At 43.6% G+C, this 22,409-nt stretch overlaps 1 protein-coding gene across 5 annotated transcripts; it reads left to right on the top strand.

Annotated features, from left to right (window-relative positions):
* The first annotated feature begins 3,164 nt into the window (after positions 1 to 3,164).
* Positions 3,165 to 22,279, top strand: LOC117217035 (mucin-5AC). Of its 5 annotated transcripts, none has more exons than XM_033464319.1 (11): positions 3,165 to 3,418; positions 3,554 to 3,706; positions 3,770 to 3,871; positions 15,367 to 15,434; positions 15,519 to 15,885; positions 16,206 to 16,386; positions 17,102 to 17,424; positions 17,530 to 17,848; positions 17,976 to 18,562; positions 18,783 to 19,440; positions 21,132 to 22,279. In XM_033464319.1, exons 3-11 carry the CDS (start codon positions 3,864 to 3,866, stop codon positions 21,501 to 21,503), a joined length of 2,883 nt encoding a protein of 960 aa, XP_033320210.1. In that variant the 5' UTR covers positions 3,165 to 3,418; positions 3,554 to 3,706; positions 3,770 to 3,863; the 3' UTR covers positions 21,504 to 22,279. The 5 variants fall into 5 exon arrangements, with proteins under 5 accessions (XP_033320210.1, XP_033320208.1, XP_033320209.1 ...); XM_033464317.1 differs by having other exon boundaries at positions 3,503 to 3,706; XM_033464318.1 differs by having other exon boundaries at positions 3,165 to 3,706.
* Positions 22,280 to 22,409: the final 130 nt, after the last annotated feature.

The following is a 22,409-nucleotide window of genomic DNA, read 5'->3' as shown; positions in this document are numbered from 1 at the left end:
ATCTTTATCTCGTAAGTTACTTTCCTTCGGGCGTATTTACATAGCCGCGAGAATGGTGCGCGATGTAAGCAGGAGAAATTCCAACCACCGACTTTGGAATGTCGAGGGCGTGCTCCATCTGCACTCTCGCATTCTCATCTTTTATACATCTCGCGCGTGCACCACTCCCAAACTTTGAAATCTCGCCGCTAGCAACCGACAGCCTTACAACCGTCATGTTTGTAGAACACACTTGGCATCGACGATTCGTCTTCGTCGCATCGTTTTGCCGCTTCCACTTCTATCGGTCTTCCCCTTTAATATATTTGTTAATTTAGCCATGTTCACGCAGGCGCTATGACCTGAAAGAATGATGACCTTTTGGAGCGTAAACTACGCATAAGGTAAGAATTTTGAAAGCAAACGGGATATACCGTCGAAAAATACAAAGGAGCTAGAAAATCAAACGTATCGGTAGAAAGACGACTAGAACATGAGAGGTGGAAAGGAAGTGGATGGAATGGGAGAAGAAGAAGACGAAAAGGAGGAAGAGAGGAGAGGGCGAAAGGCGAACTCGACCAGGCTCTGTTGTGTATACGCGAGAGGTAGGAAAGTGAGAGGCAGTATCTCGTCGGCCTTGAAGCCTTTGCGAGAAGCATTTCACTCGCAAAGACCATCCGAGTCGCGTCACCGGTCTGATAACACGGGAGGACGTTGAGAAGCGAACTCGAGAAATCGAGAAATCGAGAAATGTCGCCGGGAGAAGTTGTTTTTCTTAAAACGTACTTCATACACTTGCCGATCATTTGAATAAAATATCTGAAAAATGATTGTTTCAATGACATATCGTTTTATCAGTGACAGACTTCTTTACGGTGCCTTACGTACACAATTAGACTTGAACGCGTATTATTATTCGAGGATAATCGATAACGTTGTTTCGTTGTCTTCTAATTTACGATTTAATTTGCCGTAAAAAATATCTTGCAAACGCGAGAAAATAAGAAATGTTTTCGACCTCTGGAATATCCTAGCGAAATATTTAGAAAGTTTGCTTATATTCGGAACGTAATGTGTAGTGTTTATGTTCGAATAGCTACGAGTGTTCTAATTTTAGTTGCTACTGTTACTTACGTACACTGTTACGTTATTAAGCTAAAAATTTGTTTGCCGTCGATGAACGCTATTTAAAGAAATAAAAAACTAGACGTATCTTCGAGTCGATGGCATTTAATTAAGAATCGCGAATGATAGATGTCCTATTCACCGGTAATCCTTGACTGGGACTACATTCCGTTAAGAATTTCCCGTTTCACTCGACCTCTACCACGGTACACGACCGATATAGACAAACCACGACCGTTTCCATTGTTACATTAACCTCTGGAAACGTATCACTATAATACAGTAAAGTCTTCGACGTGTGAAAACTGTTGTTCGGTTAATTGAATTTCTCGTATAATAAAACAACCAGTTTTCTAATTACAAAGTGTCGAATTTATTCAGAGCGTCAAAAATATCGAACCAGGGGTGGAGAAAATTGCCAGTTCATTTTAATATTTAAAAGCTTTTTACCCTGGCAAAACTACGATAGGAGGAGAGTATCGTGTTTGGCCTCGATGTATGTTCGTCGTTTGGCCCTGCAACTTCAAAACGGCTTAACCGACTTCGACTTTGTAGGTCTCGATCGATTCCTGTCACGGCAGTGTTGCAGGTTATGTAACGTATGCGCCTAAATCGGCGAATTCGGCAACAGAATCTATTTTCTTCTTCGTTTACACAGCGCATTTATTTATAGGTTTCGCAATGATTATAAAAATCGTCACGATGACGATCAATTTTTTTTAGTTTCACGCATCGTTCGTTTTAACGTTTACTTTTTCAATTGCTAGTTTTAACTATCACACACTGTGAAAGATATTTGGCAGGCGTGTTTTTCCTTCCATCGATTACCAATTACCGAGATAAACAGCTATTATAAGATCGAATATATTACACGTCTACGTGACCCAAGAGCCTACTTGGCGCATCACGTGCAAGTGACTTTTAAAAGTGCACCTCGCCATGCATATATTCGTGACTCGTGTCCAGAGACGACCAGTGCTACGTTGACCTTTCGATAATGTCGTCGAAGTCGGCGGCTGCAGCTGCGGCAGATGCAACGCTAATAACGATCGTGCTTCTCATCTGTGTACGTGGCGCCTTCTCCTAAGCCAGTGGTTCTTAACCTTTTGTCTACCACGGACCCCCTTTGGATAATTTTTCTGTCGTCACGAGCCACCAACATCTAACTGGAACTTGAAATCCTCGAAAATTAAACGTTGTAACGTTAGTAACCCGTACAACTTTTTGCACAAAACTATGCGAGCAAGGACCTCGTGACAGGTTAAGAATTGCTGTTCCGAGCCATTTTAACGCCACTGCGCTTTCTAACGCGATCGAGAAGATGTATGCAAAAGTATAGAACGTCGATAAGTTATCAGTTCCGAACCTTTCTGTTCGATCGAGTACGACATAGTCGAGGACGATCGAAAGTAAGGCTATTGCCGGAAGGAAATTGCGTAAACGTTTCTCGAGCTTGCCCGAACGTTAGAAAGTTTCAAATATCTCGTGTCGCCAGTCGTTCCGAAAAGTTATTCACTGCAACTTCTCTAGCTAGGGATTTTCACGTGTCGATTATATCAATCCTTGATGGCATGCTCGATATATGATACTTTATTCGTGGCGATAGGTATTAATCCTGTAAGGAATTCTTTTCAGGAAAAAAGTATTTTTCGAAGCAGTTAGTAATAATTAGCTTGGCTTTTGTCTATCGCGGCCTTTGTGATATAAACGCGTGGATTATTGAAAAAGCGAAAAGAAAGAAAATAACCTACAGAAACGTAATACCAACGAAGTCACGCAGAACGTGTTCTCGGTGGTTTTTAGTTACTTTGCAAAGATTATCGATCTTTTCTCGTTCCTATTGCGTTCTATTGCGTATTAAATGGTCGATTTCGTTCGACAGAATCTATTAACCACGAGTGTTGTTAAATAAGACTTGTCAGACGTTGGCCGAACGCTTCGCATTTAACCAAACACAGCGTGATCGTTGTTTCGTCGATCGATTTATCGAATTACAAATCGACATGGAATTCTCGTAAAACTTGAAATTTGCACGCAATGCGACAACAATCGCAAAATCGATAGGGATTTTTAAAAAGCCATAGACTAAGGGAAGAGAGAAGCTGCTGTGGACGTGAAAGACAAAGAATGGAAACATGGAAGTAAGAAATTGGAAAGAAGCCACCATAGAACACCACACCTTAGTGCGCTAAGAACTAAAAGAGAACATAAATTGTATTCTCAGGAGAACAACGGGAGAAGACAGTGAACAACGGTTCGTGTCGCAAAACGGAAAGTCGTTGCGAAACGAGGAAACGATTATAGAAATGCAACGGTATTATTTCTCATTATATTGCACAAAACTGTAACGTGGCGCGCTCGGTTGTTCGTTATGAGCTGTATGGTGCATTTCCCCCAGGCAAATATACGTCTGCGCGACGAGAATAACTCGTAATTGTACTTCATTTAGCCGAGCTCGTCAGCTCTTGTGCTCACCTGCTTGAAAGGCACGTATAATCGGATTTATCGTTCTTTTCGATGCTCTTGAAAACGTTTCAAACGCGACGCCTCTTACGACACGGGGCGGAAAAGGCATCGAGTCATTGAAGGAAGATCGACGATGGTAAGTAGAGAAAGGAGTGGAAAGAGCGCGTAAAAAAATATACCGTCAGCTTTATTTTTGTAGGGTAAGCGAAGAAGCGAGATTCTACGGCTTAGAATAAGACGAAAGTGAAGAATAATAGAATTAAGTTGCAGACTTACTTACTTATCTCAGGCTGATGGTCAAGTAATTGAACTTGGCTTTACTTGCTATATACAGAGATAAAGTTAAAACTGATTAAAACTGAACATAATACGGTAACACGACAGCTGTATCGATTCTTTGGTTATTCTTTCTCTTTGTCTCTAAATGTCTTCCTATACAAATTCTGGTCGTTACGCTTCATTCATTCCGCTTATCCTTTGCCTATCTGTTATTTTACCTATGCGTCAGTTGCTGATTGTTGAGGTTGACTCATAGAATAAAGCGTGAATAAATTTGTAATAGATAAATATATTGAGATAAATAAAGGTATAGATATAAGTATAGTGTATGCTGATTCAGATACTCACTCTTACAGTGTTACAATACAACAAAAGAAGCTATGATAGGGAATACGTTCATATACAGGGTGGTTGGTAACTGGTGGTACAAGCGGAAAGGGGGTGATTTTTTTTTTCTTTTTTTTTTAAACTTTTCCATCGAGACAACGATCTACAGTGAGATCCGTTATAACGAGACGTGATAAAGTGCACGCGTACCGAGCGAAAATTCAAAGTCGATTTTCTCGAAAACAAAGCCTCGAACGAAAAATTTTTATTCTATATTTTCGACTTCTTTTTTCGCGTAGAATCACCCCCTTTCCGCTTGCACCACCAGTTACCAACCACCCTGTATTTATAGCAAAGAACATTACCAAAAAATTAACCTTGTAGCTCTAGCTAAAGGCTACAAGAAACAGCAATAGAAATTTATTTACTATACTCTCTGTTTGTGATTTTCCTTCTTTTCCTCCTTTTCTTCTCTATTTTTAACCAGCTTGTACATCTTCATTTCTTCGACACTGAAATTCATTCCATCTATCATTTCACGTTCCTCCTCGCAGTGTCTCGACGCGTTTTCCCCTTTTCCGGGCAACGTATATTTTTTCTTCTCCTCTTTCAAGCAGAACTTTTTTGCCTCTTCGACATCCCACCGCATCTTTCATCCCCTGAAGATGATTCGCCAGATCCGCCGTGCTTCATTTTTACACACGTCGGCCAATCTTCTCGACTTCGTTCGTTGCACGAATTCACGGCTCACGCTGTGTAATGGCGCGCAAATGCGTTGTTTACGACCTGTGAACATGAGCATGATGCGCGATGACTATGATTTAGAATAAGACGAAAGCGAAGAATGAGAAACTTGCGTCGGAGACTTCCTCATTTCCAGATATGTTACCGAATCCTCTTAACTTGGTTCGTGGCGTGAATTTAGGGCCCACGGCATACAAACGCGTTGTTTACGACCTCTGAACACGAGCATTACGTCTGGCGCGATAATACGGCCGACGGCCCAGAATAAAACGAAGCGTTGCTCGATGGAGAGGAAGAGGAAAGGACTTTCTCCGAGCGGAGATCCTTGTTCGCTTTCCCTGATATCGTATCCGTGCGCGTTTCAGCGTCCCAAAGGTTCGACGTAAGGGCGTTGTGATGCAAACTCGCAAACGTACGATCCACGTCCTAATTTTCAGCGTATCGATCCATCAAAAGACAACTTATTATACATTTTACAACGTTTCGTAACGCGATTACTCTACGACGCGCATGTGTGCACAACTTTAATTACTTTCGAGTTGGTTTCTGCCAAATTACCGGAAAGCAAAGTCGCCTTCTTCTTGCAGCATTCTGTTCAATTTCTCTCTACAACGTGACTCATTAAGAACCATGGAGAATCATCGAAGAGTTAAGAAACCTTAGGAGGTTTTCCGAGATCGATATCGTTCGATGCACGGGCTACAACGCCTACCTGCCATCGTGTAGCAATATACACGCCAATGTTAAGGTCGTGCCATCTGCGGTGGCCGCGTAACGAAACGTAATGGAAATTGGCGATCGTCAACGCGAAATCTAGGTCAAGTTGATGTCCGGTTCTGCGAAACCGGAATATGTATCAGTAAAATCTTCCCTGACGCTAGTTCCTTACAACGGATCAACGCATTCACACTCGCAAGAGCGAAGTGGCGCGTTGAAAGTTATCTTAGTTCGTGAAATTCGCCTTATTTTAATCATCCATCAAAAATTGGAAAAAAAGAAACGCTGCTGACTAAAAACGCATCGAAGAATGGGAAATGTACCTAACGAGACGCATTCCTTGTCGTAAATAGTCAAGAGTAGACGAAAGAAGAGTAGAGTGTTTGGTCGGCGGTAGAAAGATCTACGAGTAATAAAGGCGACATCATCTTACGTAATAACGTAACGACTATTCAACGTATCGTAGAAAAATACACGCACATGACCACTTTCACGGATGCTTCGCCATGGTGAATGGTGTGGCGAACGGTTGGCTTTACCACGCTGTTTTACGATAGTCGGGAATAGAGGAAACCGTATGACGCAAATATGGCCCTGGCGTTACTGTTCTCACCTCTACTATGCAAATGCCACGACTCGTCGATCATTTGGCCGTACCCGTTCGCCAAAAGATAAAAGAGGACGAAAAGAGAAAAAGAAAGAAAAGAAAAACGAAGGCATCCGGACCGGTCGACCGGTGGGAGGTAGAATCGATGACGATGGAAGGCACTTTCCATGAAATTCCTGAAGGCGCCTCTCGGCAGGTTTCATCATCGCGCTTACCCAAAGAAATCGAAAACTATCAACGACGCCGAACGCATTGTTGCGGCCGAATATTCGTAAGCCCCGTGGAAGATGCAAAATGGCGCCTATTGTGTTGGAGAGCGAAAGTCATCCACGATATTCACACGTGTCTTAGATTCCGGTTCTTGGCTGTCCTTAACATTGAACGGGCTGGTCGTGTTCGACCTTACGTCGAGAGGATGTTTTGCAACTTGCAGATTTCACTTCGATACCCTGCATTCTCACCGATGCAATGGCCAATCGAATCGCGTCCATCGCGTCCATCTGCTATTACCATCGAGACAGAGCATAGTACTCGGCTATGGACTTAGAATCGCAGATAGAAATTTCATTTCTCTGGGATACAGCTGCTGATGGCGAACACGCGTCACATTTTGAGAGAAGGCACGAGCTGTATCGAAGCTCTGATCGGCAACCGTAGACAATACGAAACGGTATCGTAGACATCGAGCAAGAATCGCCAATATCCTCGATCTCGATCACATCCTGGCGATACTCGAAGCGTCGGACACACCCGTGACCAGAGAAAGTGAATTTTGTAAAAGCAAATCCCAAGTAGAAACGAAATGTATCGGCGCCTTCTTCTCGCTTCGGACACGCTCTTTTTCAACGTACGTGTTGTTTCTTCGCGTTGCGGGATATCGCGATGTAATAAAATTGGAAGAGCGTCGATTTATTTGTAAAATAATTTACATCGGTGTTGGGACACGACGTTTCCCAGAAATTGAATTTGTCTTCAGGTAGGTTGCTACAACGTCATACCGTGCAAGGAACTCAAGCATCGCAGTCTGTTTGCTATCCCAACATCGCGAACCTATGGCGAAAACTGGAGAAAAGATCGGTCGTCCGCGTCATACCTAAACGAGTAGAATTTCGAAATAGTTGCTCACCGCTATAACGAGCCAGTGGCAAACTTGAACCAACGTAAATTCGATTTCTGCAATCGCGTTCTTCCAGCGTACCGTGTACACGGTGCGCTTTCGATCTTGGCTTGTCATCCAACTTAATTTCGATTAGGATGACGCACGAGGCGCGGCGTTCGATGAGCCACGCTCGTGTCCACGAACTTTGTAGTTACATATGCTACCTAGAACGCGAACACGGAGAAAGTGAATCCGGCATCGCCACGTTGTAAATCGCCGATCGAAAAGGCGTGGGCTTTTAGCGTTAAAGCATCATCCGTGTTCAGAATTTCCTTGGAAACGCGTACTTCGATGTCGGTTCACGTGCATAAGACGAAGCGGTTAGTGTGCAACAACCTCGATGTCCTCTGGAACTTTGCGACGTTGCCGCGGAAATTTCCCTATAGATAACTTTTGAAAAAATTCCACGAACAAACGTCTCTCGAAAGTGTATCGAGAAATCGCGCGAATCGCGAAGGTCCATTGAAATGCAGGCCGAGTTCCGCGAAAGTGCAGTCAAGGTTCTCGAGTCGTTCACGAGTATCCCGTACACGCGTGCATCGATACGTTATGCCGCGTATGTATCTCGTACGAACCGTCGTGATTTCATCGATAGATTTCACGGTCAACCTGGATATTCCGTCGATACCGTTGTTCGAGCTTCTAACAAAAAATTTGAAAAATATTCATCCTCGTATTTGTGGTGGCACTCGACGATGAGACTTCCCGACGGCTTTGCGACACAAAACGCTTACCATCAAACCGTAAGGCCGACATGTCCAATGTACCATCGATATCGTACGGTCCTTTCGCCGAATATTCCGAAGAATGCAAACGCGGCAACCGTCGCGGACGTCTAACAACGTCCGTACATAGTGGCGATATCGAGGGACAACAAAGAAAAGAATCCGCTCGGTTTTGAACAAAAGATTCATTCCGTTTCGAACAACGAAGTGCAATGGGTCCAGCGTAACAGCAAAGCAAACACATTCAAAAAGCGTGATTGTTTATTGTTGATCGTTGACTGTCGACTGTCAACTGTCGACTGTTGATTGTTGATTGTTGATTGTTGATTGTTGATTGTTGATTGTTGATTGTTGATTGTTGATTGTTGATTGTTGATTGTTGATTGTTGATTGTTGATTGTTGATTGTTGATTGTTGATTGTTGATTGTTGATTGTTGATTGTTGATTGTTGATTGTTGATTGTTGTTTGTTGATTGTTGATTGTTGATTGTTGATTGTTGATTGTTGATTGTTGATTGTTGATTGTTGATTGTTGATTGTTGATTGTTGATTGTTGATTGTTGATTGTTGATTGTTGATTGTTGATTGTTGATTGTTGATTGTTGATTGTTGATTGTTGATTGTTGATGGTTGATTGTTGATTGTTGATTGTTGATTGTTGATTGTTGATTGTTGATTGTTGATTGTTGATTGTTGATTGTTGATTGTTGATTGTTGATTGTTGATTGTTGATTGTTGATTGTTGATTGTTGATTGTTGATTGTTGATTGTTGATTGTTGATTGTTGATTGATGATTGTTGATTGTTGATTGTTGATTGTTGATTGTTGATTGTTGATTGTTGATTGTTGATTGTTGATTGTTGATTGTTGATTGTTGATTGTTGATTGTTGATTGTTGATTGTTGATTGTTGATTGTTGATTGTTGATCGTTTAATAAACTTTTTTGTTGAATATCGAGAGTATTCCTTGGGCACTTACATCTAACACCACCTCGTATTAATTTCACCAGCTTCTCTTACTCGATGCGTTCCACGAGACGAAAGCTGTACGATGATGTGGCTTTTTCCTTGCAGATTCGACTATTCGATCGTTCGCTTTGAACACCACGCGAATCATAGAGAAACGTGTCATACAACAGGATCACGGTTACTATCTGCCTACGCCAACATTCTTTCGTGCAAAAAGCGTGCCTACGTAAAGCTGTTTGCTCGATGCGTCATATAGAGTTGCATCCGCTGCTGCTTGATTCATTTTGCAAGCGTTTTGCGTAGTAGAGATTCGAGTAAAATACGAATATCCTTGCGAAACGCTGCTGGCGATGATCGCGAGTTAGGGGAAGAAAAAAAAACGAAGGCAAGAACGAAGGTAATAGCTCGGTTAAAACGAGAGGGCGTCCTTCTGGCCGGAGAATGCCGGTCGTAATTTCTGGTATACGACGCACCTGTGTTCACGGGCGCGTACAGTCAATGGCCGACCGTATTTAGCCTTCGATTTGTACGCAGAAGGTCCGAGGTGCAGCGGATATAGTAAGCGCCAGGTTGAATGGTAATCGAGCGTGGCTAATTCATCCATCATCCATATACGACCAGGCGAATTCGTAACTGCCGTTTGACTTTACTTGTACAAGTCGTATTCGCTAGCCTCGATCGAGGAACAAGCCTAACTTGACTCGGGTTGGGTCGCATTGTAGTGTAATAACGCACGAGAGAAGACATTGTTCTCTGTCGCTTCGCGTGCTTGCTCGGTAAAGGGGCGCGCACGAGTGCTCTCCTTGTCGAGAGAAAGTCTCGTAGCTATACATATTCGTAGCAGTTTCTGTCGCTTCGTGTATCAACCACGGCCTTTATTTACTTCTTTATTTGTTTATATATAGTTGGATTCCCCGTGTACCTACGTTACAACACGTAATCACGCTACACATAATAAACGCATCGTTTAACTTTCAATTACATCGGATGGAAGAGAAGCGAGTGATCAAACACGTTCAAATATCCAAATATCCGACTTTCAGTCTAATCTTATCCCATCCTCCTCCGACAGACACCAAACCTCCACTTTCGATTCCGATCTCTTTCGCAACACACCGCTAAACGATCCAACGTGTACATTCCAACCTTGATCCAGGTGTCTAAAATGGTCTCAAGCGGCAAGGTTGCCCGTGTACTTCGTCTACTACGGATTTATCGATTATTGAAATTTCTAATACCTTCAAATAGTCTACGACATCGTTGCAAAGTTTCGTGCAGGATTCGAGCGACGAGTTTACGTAGAAGAATGATTAGAAACGCAAATGAAGAGGGATGAGGGGAAGAAAGATGATAAAGAAACGATGTCAATGCGAATGTTGGGTATAGTTGATCGCGGATTATCGTGGCATGGCCTGGCCTGGCCTGGTCCTAATGGATCGACATTCTTCTTGCGCAACGAGACGTAAAGACCTTTAACGCGGCACCTACCTTCTGGTTCTCGTCGCTGTGCCTCGATGCTTTGTATGTGTAGGATTACGGAACTCGCAGGCTCTACCGGGCCTTGACACCTACGATACCGATCGCGAAGCTCTGGAAACGCGATCGACTAATCGTTGTCGACCTTTCGTTCGACGGAAAAGGCGGAAAATTTCGCGCAACAAACCACGAAGATACTATAGATACAGGTAGCGGTACACGATGAAAGTAAGAGCGATGTTAGTTGAATCCTTGAAACGTGGAATCCTCGAAGCGAGGCGAAAGAAAAGCAGCCGGTTGCTGGGAGGAAGACCGAGCATTTTCACTTTGTCAACGTTCTAGCTGCGTCTGTGTTCGATAATCTTCGCTCGTCTGCCGCGAGCAGTGCCTTTCAACACCGCCATATGATTCACGCGATTCGTGAAAGCGGTTACGCCGAACAAAAACCGAGTCGACACCTCCTTGGAATTCCCGCGATTCCTCCAACACTCGAGAAAACGAATCTCCGTTGCGAACGAAAGGGAAAACGGAGAAGTCCGATGATCTTTGCAAAGGTCGTCGAGAGAAGCAAAAAAAAGAAAAAAAAACAAAGAAGAAACAAAAAGAGGACGAAGAAGAGGACCGATCTTTACGATGGTAAAAAAAAGCAAAGATCGATATAAACAAAGAGGCGAAAAAGGAAAGAGAAAGAACAACGGAACACAAAGATTCACATAAACGGTAGATGTAAGAAGACGGTGAACGAATGATACGATACAAAGCAAACTGGATCTGTCTGAGAATAAAACTGAGAGTTCTGCGGCGGAATAGACGGTTAACTAGGTAAACCAGCAGCTAACTCGCTCGCCGCTATTCCAGTGAGTAACCAACCAAATAGTCAAGATCTGTTGAGTCTCGTTCTCGAGTGGCGTACATCGAGTCGAGTTCGACTACGTGGTGTCCAGTTTTCATGGGCTGGTGGGGTGTACTCCAGGTGGCCGTGGTGGGTGGCGTATAAGTAGAGGCCTGCATTCGCCGCCGTTCTCATACCCTCACCACGTCCTTCGACTACCTCTTACTTTTATATATACACACACCGGTGGTCTTTTTCCGCTTCTCTTTCTCTCCTTTTCCATATCCGTGTCTCTCTTCTCGTAGTTTCGTACAACATAGTCGGAGAGTCCTCTGCGTGTCACGTCGGGTTAAAGAGGGAGAGAGAGAGAGAGAGAGAGAGAGAGAGAGTGTGGAAGAGAGAGAGTGAGAGAGAGAGAGAGCGAGAACGCGTGAAACGTATCGAAGGTACAGGTCGTGGCGTTCGTCGGAGAGACACGACTCGTTTCTCGCATCGTCGCAGCTGGAAGACGAGTGTCGTCGAGAAGAAAGGGCAACGATGATCGCGAGTGTCCGGTGACAAAACGTGTTGCCAGTATTCTACGGTCGTTTCTTCCGTTACGATAGTATTCGCTGGTGCGAAGTTTCGAAGGTTGCTCGACCAACGTGCACCACCACATCTTCTACTTTACATCGTCGAGGAACTAGCGAGAGCAAGAAGAAGTGCAGAATAAGTCAACATGTGGATCAAATTCGCTCTTTTGTAAGTACAATTGTATATCGTGTTTCTTCGGCTTTGAACATCCTTGAACTTTAACGTTCGAAGGAATATGTTTTTATGGAGAAGTCGACGGCGATGGTAAATCACGGATCGACACGGTGCAGCATTGGAAATTATTTCGCAAGCCGTCGCGCTCGAAAGCGCGGCTAATGGGGCGCAGTGACATTATCGCGCTGCTGTTTTCATTTTCGGCAAGTATTCGTCCGCGCTGCTAACGACGTCTGCCGAGAATGGTGATTAACCGGTAACGTAGTCTGGAAAAAACAGTCCGCGTGGCTTTGTTCTCTCGGCTGTTTCAGCTGGTCGTGTTTCCCTTTTCCGGCATATCTCGGAAATTTTGCTGAAGAACCAGTATATCTCGCGTATGTGGAGAAATTTTCATGGCAAGAGGAAGGTAGAATTTCGTGCTAACAGCCGATTCGACTGTCGTTGCAGCGTCTGTATTCGTGGGAAAAGTATCGACGAATGTAAAAATTCAATGCGACGAGAATTTCCGAATTCTACGAAATCGACGAGAACGAAATTTTTCTTGTAACCTGGTCGACGAATCTCGATGGAAGAAAAATTAATTATCGGAAAAATCGTACTGAATATACAGGGAAATGTGGTTCTTTTTTTTTTCTCTTCTCGTTGCTCCAACATCTCCATGCGATTTGCGCAACAGTGGAAAACAGGTTAAATAGAAAGTTCTGCCGATTACATCCTCGAACGTTTGCAAAGCTGTTTAACGCGCGATTCATAAAATTACGTTGCACCAGTGAGACAAAAAATATTTGCCGATTTTCAAATAGGCTTTCGCGGTAATGTTGTGAGTTACGTAACGCGAGTGTCTCGTGCCACTGCAGATACCTCGTATACACGTTGTATGCTTACGTAGATAGTGGCTTGTGAACGAGACAGCTTTCTCCATATGGAAACACGCTAAATTCTATCGCTGTGCTTGCGTCTCCAGCTCAACCTTACCATCTCTCTCGTAAAACTTCGTCTTAACATCTTCTCTGTTTCTTCATAGCCCGTATACCGTCTTCCTCTAAATCTGATTTAATCAGATCTCGATAAATCCACTAAGAAGATGATGCAAGCAGATAGGAGATTTTTTTCCGCCAGGCTCTCGCTTGGAAAAATGAAAGTGTTTAAATCGATAGGTCGGTAACCAGGCGAAAATGAAAATCTGATTTTTCCGACAACAATTTGTTCAATTACGATAATATTTATATATCTGCAGGTAGGATCAGCGTTCGATCGATCGATCGTACACGCAAGAGACAGGATATACATATATCGTCGCTTTCGATCGTGTTCGCAAATGTCGCGGTACAACTGTTCGAAGCCATCGACTTTCTATCGAACGGAAACACGCCGAAGCGCATACAATGGAAAAGGATCTCGAATATTTCGCACGACTGTTATTCTTTTTGTTTAACGAGAACAGTAAACCGCGTATTGCTCGCATTATTAATCTGCTGAAACAATTACTTTGCCAGAGGGCGATAAATTTTCCGATGCCGAGTAAAAGTTCATTGTAAAAACGGATATTACAATTGTACGCGTGAAACAGGCTTGCAAACGTATTTCACGTCCGGCGAAATATTTCTGGCGTTTCTTTCGTCCTAATGTTGGCTTGGCAACTAAGTGATTGCGGATTTTGTCAATACCATCTAATGACAAAATCCGCAATCACTTAGTTGCCAACCCAATAAATACACTTTTTATCCGAGCGAATCTTCCACGATCAAGCGATCGGATAAAATTTTCATCGAGATAAATCGTTGCACGAATAATCTGGAAATCAGAGGAACATGTGGATTTTTCTGGCTGACTGTACGTAAAAATCCGTTGCTTTATTACACTGTCAGAGGGTTAATTTTACAGTAGCTGCTCTCCTTCATCGACAGAGGTAATCGATCGTAACCGATCGACCTTGCGGATAACTCGTTTCCTTGTAGCTGCTCCATCTTTTCTTTTTTTCTTTTCTCCCTCTTCTCGCGGGATTCTCGTCTCGTCTGGCCAAATCGGCCGACGTCGTATGCACATCGTCAAATTACCATCGACGCTTTTACAAATTCGCGTCTCGTTCGATCAGCGGCGAGATCGTCTAACGATAAGCGGATCGATGGATGTCGATCGTATGAAATTTTCGGGCCTTTGCGCGAATCCGTGCAAACAACCTTGAGCCAAAGGAGGACGAGGTCGCGCTCGTATTCTCAGCCACGCTACTAGACGACCTTGACTTTTTCTTTCAATTAAATTATTCGCGCGTCAGAAAAATCCATCCTTTGGCGAATCAAAATCGACTACCAAAATGGTTTCTCCCATCATTTCGCATTCGTTGGCAATATTTTCTCACGAATCATTAATTCACCCGTACAATTGCTTTTTTTCCCCAACTTTCGAAGGTCATCATAGGTGAAAGTTTAGAGCAGCTCATCCTTTTCAAATTAAAAAATTAGACAATCGGGAATATCGGATTTCTCTGCCCAACGTCGTTTAGTATTTTATTTAGTAATTCCACTTGTTCATTGGGAAATATAATAAAAGAATAATTGCAATTTAGTGGATGATGGATATAGTCCAATTGTATCGAGAAATAATCTCTGAATATGTAGTTTCTGATTGTTTAAATAAAAAGAAAAAAAAAGTGGATTAAGAAGAGTAGAGAAACGATCGTAACGATGTTACAAACGCTATACATTCGCTATTTGTTTAAATTAAACTCGGCATTTGCTATCATCTATCGCGTCACCTATTTGGCATGAACGAAATTATGGACACAGATGAACCGTGAACCGTGCATTTTCCCGCAATTAAATTGATAAAACCGATAAGTTTGCGGTTGAACTTTAAGTCTAAGGGAGCTTATCGGCAGTTTTAGAGATCGAGTACGAGTTGAAAAAGGACAAGCCAAGTCGGTTGCAGCTTCCAGCTCACCGGCCAGGCACGAACTTTCACCATACCGAGCGTTGTCTCGTGGTAGAATCTGTACGGGTTTCTCGGAGATAATGCGTTTGATTTCGCTACGATCTTAACCCATTGCACGCTACCAAATTAATTTGCTAGCTACCTGCTTTAGAATTATTTTTTTTTTATTAATTAGCAATTAAGCATTCGAACACTTTCGTAAGCCAACTTTCACCATAGTCTTCAGGGGTTAAGCAAACGAATTCAGAATGCTAATAAAAGTGGAATTATTGTTAATTCAGGATATCCTGTACCATCGCAAATACACTGGCGGACAATGGACCTCGAAGTAAAGCAGTGTCCATCGAAGGTAATATGTCTTTCCTTATTTTCCACCGCGTTCAATTATTCGAGCAACGTCTTTCACGTTGTTCTCTTTTCCTAACGTCGGTAGAATTCGTAACCTCGCACAAAGTGCCGGAGAACATCCCACGGCCGTGGGATTACGACGAGGACGACGACGACGTGGTCGACGTGGAAAGAAAAACGATCTCGAAGCACGGGAAACACGCGAAGAAGGTTATACCAAAGTTCGAGAGTTTCGATAAGAAGCCGGGCGATCTGGATCCAGTCAGACGTTTCGATTTCGTCGACGAAGACAAAGCGACTAACGGTAACAACGCGAAACGGCAGGTTCGCGTCGAATTGGAAAACTTCGGCGACACCGGAGTCCTTCAAGAAGATGGTATCCGAAGATCGGATACGCACAGGTCGCGGCTACAGAATAACAAAGACTCGGTCATTCCTGGAGTGCACGTCAGGTAAAAACACTTGCTGTTTTGCTATAATATTTTACCAAATGTCCCACTGGACAAATTGTAAAATGTAAATAAATAAATAAAAAAAAAAAAATTTACTGTTTCAACGTTAGAATTACACCGATTCGCCAACATACTTGAACAATTTTCGTAAAAAACTTCGATAAATATATGAAAGTCGTAGCAGTCGTTTGAAATGTTAAAGTTGAGTCTGCATAAATTTTATTTTTTTTTTTATTTAGTTGTTTACATTTACAATTGGTAGACATTGGACATTTGGTAGAACTGCATAAATTTGATCATCGAATTTCGTTGATTTTCAGCGACGAGTATCCGACTACCATGATGCCGGTTCTCACGACGCCACGCGAGGCGCGTGCTTTCGATTTCGTCCCGGTGAACATCATCCGTGACGATGGTAAAGAAACGTCGTTCCACGAACGCAACTTCGGCGACTTCAGCGACGTCAGTTTAGTGCCCGCTGGAACGAATTCGCGCATCCAGGTGACAATTCCTCTGCATCTTAACGCGTTCTTACGTCCAGTAGCCGGTCATTTCTCGCGCTAGTCAACCGATAAAAGTCATAGGTCGAAGAAACTCGTCTATCCTTTTCTCGTTTAGGTTGTCCGAAAAGTTTCTTTCGTTTTATAAGGAAATAATAGACGCACAATGTTTTTTGTTTTATGTCTGAGGTGATATTGGGTGTAGTGCGTTAAATAATCACTCGATGGTTAGATCAACAATATATTTATTAACAAGTGTCTTCTTTTGATCGCGTCGCGTATCGCTCTCGGTTTAGCTAGTTAATCTCGCTGCCCGCTTACAACTCGACTTTATCGCTTCTTGGTTCAAACCTAACTGTCGATCGGATTCCATTGTTTTCGTTTTGTCGCCCCCCAATATCCCCACTATCCACGCGTTTGTAAGGCGTCCGCACCGTTGCCACGCACGCCTTCTTCTTGAACATTCGGCGGGAGGACCGTTGGGGTATCGATGACTCATTAGGCACTTCGCTTCGGCGATATACATTGTTGCCGAGTGCCACCACATATTAGTTTATTGAATTCTATAGAAATAGAACGAATTGGATCATATCTAATTCAATGAAATTATATAAAACAGAAATTGTTGTTCATCTATTATCACCTTGTGAAACGAAAGAAACTTTTCGGACAAGCTAGTATCTATCCAGAATTAACGTAGGACTGTGACTACATAGGTAAAGAAAGGACCGAACGGAAAGGACTACGAATACGAGTACGTATACTATTACTATGACGAGGAGGACGAGAACAAGGCGGGTACAGCGGACTCTGCTGTCACCAATTCTTACGACGTTCCTTCTAGAACTACGTCCGCGCCTAGGCGCGGAGGATCCTCCGCCAACAGAAGCAAGTACAGTAACGTGGAAAGGTCGAGCACGGTGGAACCTGCCAGCAACGAAGTAATACCAAATCGCAATAACAACAGAGGCAGGCAATTGGTCGACGCGGAAGACGTCTCCGAAGAAAGGTTACCAACGAACACTAGATTTCCACCTAGGTGCGTGTTTCGTGCGAAACCTTAACCATCGTCCCTTTCCTTTCCATTTTTCCTCCGCGCTGCTATTCGAGTAATAAATATAGCTACAAACTCGTACGACAACAGATCACGATCGAATCACAACACGGCGACCACGGAGCCTTCTAGAACCCGCGGGAATCGTCCTAGACCTGGTCTAGACCTCGTTGACTCGAGCAGTTTTCGAACGCATCAAGAGGGTCCGGAGTTTCCTCAGGTTCTACCTAAGGGACCCGTCAGATTTCTCGGTGTTACTCCGAACGAGGACAATGGAGAAGAGAGAGCGACAGCTAGAGGACGCGGCAAACCACAAAGGGTCCAAGAACCTGCTCCTGTAGAAGAGCTGGTCGAGGACGTGCCCGTTCCCACGACTAGGAGGAGACCGATCACCACACTGTCGCCTCAAGTAATTATTGCACCGTTTCATTTCTGTTTTTTCTTTAATATTAATGCTACAACTCGTAAAGATAGAATTCGTAAAAATTATCCGTTGAGCGTATCCGGAACAGCTGTGCGATCATATTTCCTTGCAGACCGAAGGCGAAGCAGTCAGAGGATCCTCGCGCGGCAGCGGAGAGAAAGAAGAGCAAACAGAAGAAACGTCTTCGCCAACAGAGAAGAGCAGAGACAAACAACCATCCTTGGAGAAGCAAGAATACGAAGACTCGGATTCCTCTTCAACGACCTCGGCAAGCACCGCTTCAACTGCCATGGAAGATCCAACCACAGAGTATCCGTCTTCGATGGACAAAGTGGCGCTCGACTTGTACGCTTTCGTGCAACAGGGTCAAAATAATTTGGTGGACGCGCCTAGCAGCGAAGCTACCGATTCTTCGTCAGACGAATCGACGATCTCTAACGAGGAAGCTACTACCGATCTGGCAGCTGTGACGGAAATGTCCGCCACCACGGTGACCCTGGAACCCACGACGATCACCACTACGGCGTCGCCCACCGAACCGATGACTACTACGGCTGCTACAACTACTACCGTTAGTACCACCACGACTACTACGACTACGACGACCGAACCTCCTACTACTACAACTACTCAGGCACCTGCTGGCAGGGGAAAGTTCAGGAGGCCAGGAATAGGGGGAACTACAGGTTCCAGAAATAGGTAAGAAAAGATTTTAAACAAAGGATTTTTGTACGACGATCTGATTCCTTAAGGTTGCGATTAACATTGGGAAAAATCGTCGAATATGAATATAATCGTCTTTGAATATTAATGGAAATTAAAATGTGAAATTTATGGTATCGTGCGCGAGTCACTCGCAAGCGGAAGACAATTTTCTTTGCTGGATTCAGATTCAACAGCGTCTTATTTCCTTCTCCAGATTCAAATCCAACGGAGGCGGAAGTACGACAACCACCGAAGCTCCGGCGGAACCAACGCCGCGTACACGAAACCGCTTCGGAGGAAACGGTTCGAACGGCGGTGGTTTCAAGAGAAACCGTCCTGGACAAAAACAAGCGTCAGTGGAAGAGGACGCAGTGCAGAAAGAGAGTTCCAGCTCGGTGCACGCGGAACGTCCTTCCTCCAGTACTCGTAGCAGATTTCGTGGCACTGGATCCACGAGATCCGTCTCGTCGACGACACCAGCCACGTCGAATGGTGGGTCGACCGCCGCCTCCAATGGACCGTCAGGAATATCAAGACCGTCTTTCAATAAATTAAACATCAATCGGCGACGTGGAAGACCGACTACGAATGCTCCAAACGCTAGCGAAGAGAGCCAAGAGTCGACTCGCTCGGAAACAGCGAAGGAAACCGCGCAGGAATCTGTTACGGCCGCGCCAAAGTCTACTGTTCGTGGACGACTTCCGGCCACAGGAGTCAGACCAGTCATTAAACCTGGGGCGAGGATAAATCTGAGAACCAAACCGGGTCATTCGACGACCACTACGACTACCACGCCGCTGCCTGCAGATAAAGAGGAAGAATCGTCTATCGACGAGCCAGCGGGAGAGGGAACCGAAGAGGAGACTCACGAGGTGAGTTTTAAGGGGCCTACACACGATCGATGATACACAGCGCAGCAGCAGAAACATTCGACGGTTTTTAAGTTTGCCTCCGTCTGCAACTTTCTCTTTGCTGGCGTCGACTGCATACGACGGTAGTTTAAATCCTTAGCTAGTTTATTTTAGGTTCTTTTGTTTCGAAGGATCACCAAAAATTCCTAAACACTCTTCCAATAGTCAGAAGTTTCATAATAAAACACAGAAATAAAGCAGTAGTTTTTATCGCTACGCTTTTACAGTACAGAAAAATGTAAGAAAAATACGGAAAAACCCGGTGTAGAGTTAAAATGAAAAAGCATTGTACCCAGAAGGAAACGTGAAGATTTATCGTTTCATAGCGGTACACAATGCCGATTCCGTGAAAAATTAACGAAACTACTCGTCGGTGATCTTATATTTGGGAAATATTCATACAGTGTCTTGAACAGTTTGGTAGACTTGGTTAAGGTTGCAATTTTGGGCGTTCGATGAACCTTTACTCAAATTTACCATCGCGGATGTTTACCGGTACAAATGTGGGTACTACAAGAGGCTACAAGTAGTAGCGACGATAGAATGGTCGAGATGCCTATGACAACGAATCCACGGTCCACGGGATGACGAGTGCCAACGTAATACACGATTCGGATAACTCTCTCGATAACTCAATCAGCAATTCGCCCAACGACTAACTGACTAACTGACTAACTGACTAACTGACTAACTGACTAACTGGCTAACTAACTGGCTAACTGGCTAGCTGGCTAGCTGACTAGCTGACTAGCTGACTAGCTGACTAACTGACTAACTAACTAACTGACTAACTAACTAACTAACTAACTCGTAATCCAAATGAAACTGCCCTTATACAGTTCTTTTCCCACTCCTTGTGTCAATCTCTGTTTTTGAAGAGAGCTGCACAACTATTTTCTACTTCCGTTATTACACGTCCCTCCCATGACCGTGGGTACGTTCGGTGACTATTATGTTACCTCGAGTCCAAACTCATCGTCATAAACCTTAAGTGCCCGCATAACTATTTCTTCGTTTATTGCTTAAATATCCTTGTCGTAAACATCTGGATTGGGGCATTGGGGTTTTCCGAACATTCTAAAGAAAGGTCCGGATGTCCTTTCATCTCCGACATACATTTTCTATAGTATTCTTTTTTTTTATTTATTTATTTATTAAAATTACAATCAATTCTCGCGTTGAGAATTTTCAGTAATTCTATAGTATTCTGCAACGTTGAATTATGCTGCCGTTGGCGAGAAAATCGTAAGATACCTTGTGAACACTGTTCGTAAACACGTTTGCCTGAATGTCCCTCGGTCAATCTTCTCTCTGCACTTCGCTTTCACCAAATGCCCTTTCGCAAAATGTCACATGCCGTGCATGCTTTGACACTAATTCGCGTCTGTTTCTCGTCTTTCGAGTGCCAGTTGCGTACGACGAATGCCTTGCATCGTTCTGGTCGTCAATTTCAGTCAACTAATTTCATGTTCAATTATTCTTGCACGTTGGAAAAAGCTACGAGCGTCGGTCTGTAATTCAACAGTCGATACACGATACACCACGAAAATGTTGGTTATGGCTATGCTATAGCGATTCGTGAAAATCTTCCAACGCTTGTGCGTTGTACTGTTAACAATTTCTTCATTCTCTCAAAATATTTCCTTCTTCAGGCACCGGCAGAGACCAGCCCGCCGCCAACGCGTTCCACCACTGTGAACCCCCTAAACAAACTGCGAAATCGAAACAGACTACAAGTACATCCAAAAACGACTACCAGAGCGCCAGTGTCGTTAGCATCGAGAAGATCGCCGTTGTTACCACGTCGCAAGGTAACCGAGGCACCAGTTGCCCAATCTAGCCAGGAGGAAGCGTCCGAGGAAGCAGACAGTTCCAGCGAAACAGAGGCGACCGAAGCCACATCGGCTGAAACGAGCACAGCAGCGAGCACAAAACACGAGGAAACCAGAGGACTCGGTGGACTTTTGGCGCCCAGGCGCAGGATAACGCCGCGACGACCTGGACAAATCATCTCGCGGGAGTAACAATGAATAATTAAACGAACGATCCTACCTATCCATCGAGCCGTTTCTATTCCTCGTCGTAGTCGGAATCGAGAAGGATCAAAGTCACTTGAAAACGCGATCAATTACGAATCTGAGGGGAGGCCGACAGAGAAGCTCTTATCGCGAAAATTAACGCGAGAATTCGAGAAGAAAAGGCTTAAGATAGTAAAGACCGCCATCGTTCCTGAATTTTCAGTATTCGTGTCATTTTTCAGCTCGAATTTCGTAGGAGAAGAGGGAAAATTCTGTCGCGTTAGTTTATCTCGATCGAACGACAATCTCGAAAATTGCTGACGAGGCGAGGGACCATCCCCCGGGTGTAAATCGCAAATTTTGAGGAAAATTATGTATAATGACGTAGTTGTGGAAAAAAATATTTGACATGTTTTTTTTGTCATGCGTATAGAGCGAACGTATGAATTAGACGGTGGATGTAAGTACGTACATGATGAAAACCGTTTCCGGTTTTCACTGAGAGAATTTTCACTGAATGTGCGCGCACGAATATCACGCGACCGCTATTGAACATAATAACGCGATTTCTTATCTTTATTTAATAAATAAACGCGATTCTCGTAGAAAGATATCGTCAGATGCACTTTGCTAAAGCGATACGTGGTCGCATTCGACTCCACACTTTTAGAACGATATACAACTCGTGTCGTATCGTAAGACAATGTTTCTGTAATTACAATGTTCCATGATACGCTGTAAATATGATATTGCAATTAAAGATATGTAAACCCAAATATATCACTCTGTTCCCTTACTCCATGGAAAAGTTTTTTTTTTTTATTTATTTATTTACATTTTACAATTTGTCCGGTAGGACATTTGGTAAAATATTATAGCTTAGTGGTATAATAATATAACATGTGGATGGCT

This window comes from Bombus bifarius, unplaced genomic scaffold, assembly GCF_011952205.1.
Source record: "Bombus bifarius isolate JDL3187 unplaced genomic scaffold, Bbif_JDL3187 scf7180000007974, whole genome shotgun sequence".
In the NCBI taxonomy this organism is placed as follows: domain Eukaryota; kingdom Metazoa; phylum Arthropoda; class Insecta; order Hymenoptera; family Apidae; genus Bombus; species Bombus bifarius.
This window is presented reverse-complemented; position numbering and strand designations above follow the sequence as displayed.

Bases quoted from the DNA above. Each gene is read 5' to 3' on its own strand.
- LOC117217035 (XM_033464316.1), top strand. From the start codon at position 12,126: ATGTGGATCAAATTCGCTCTTTT. The intron at 15,435-15,518 runs GTAATATGTCTT...TAACGTCGGTAG, and splicing joins TAAAGCAGTGTCCATCGAAG to AATTCGTAACCTCGCACAAA. The intron at 16,387-17,101 runs GTGACAATTCCT...GTGACTACATAG, and splicing joins GAACGAATTCGCGCATCCAG to GTAAAGAAAGGACCGAACGG.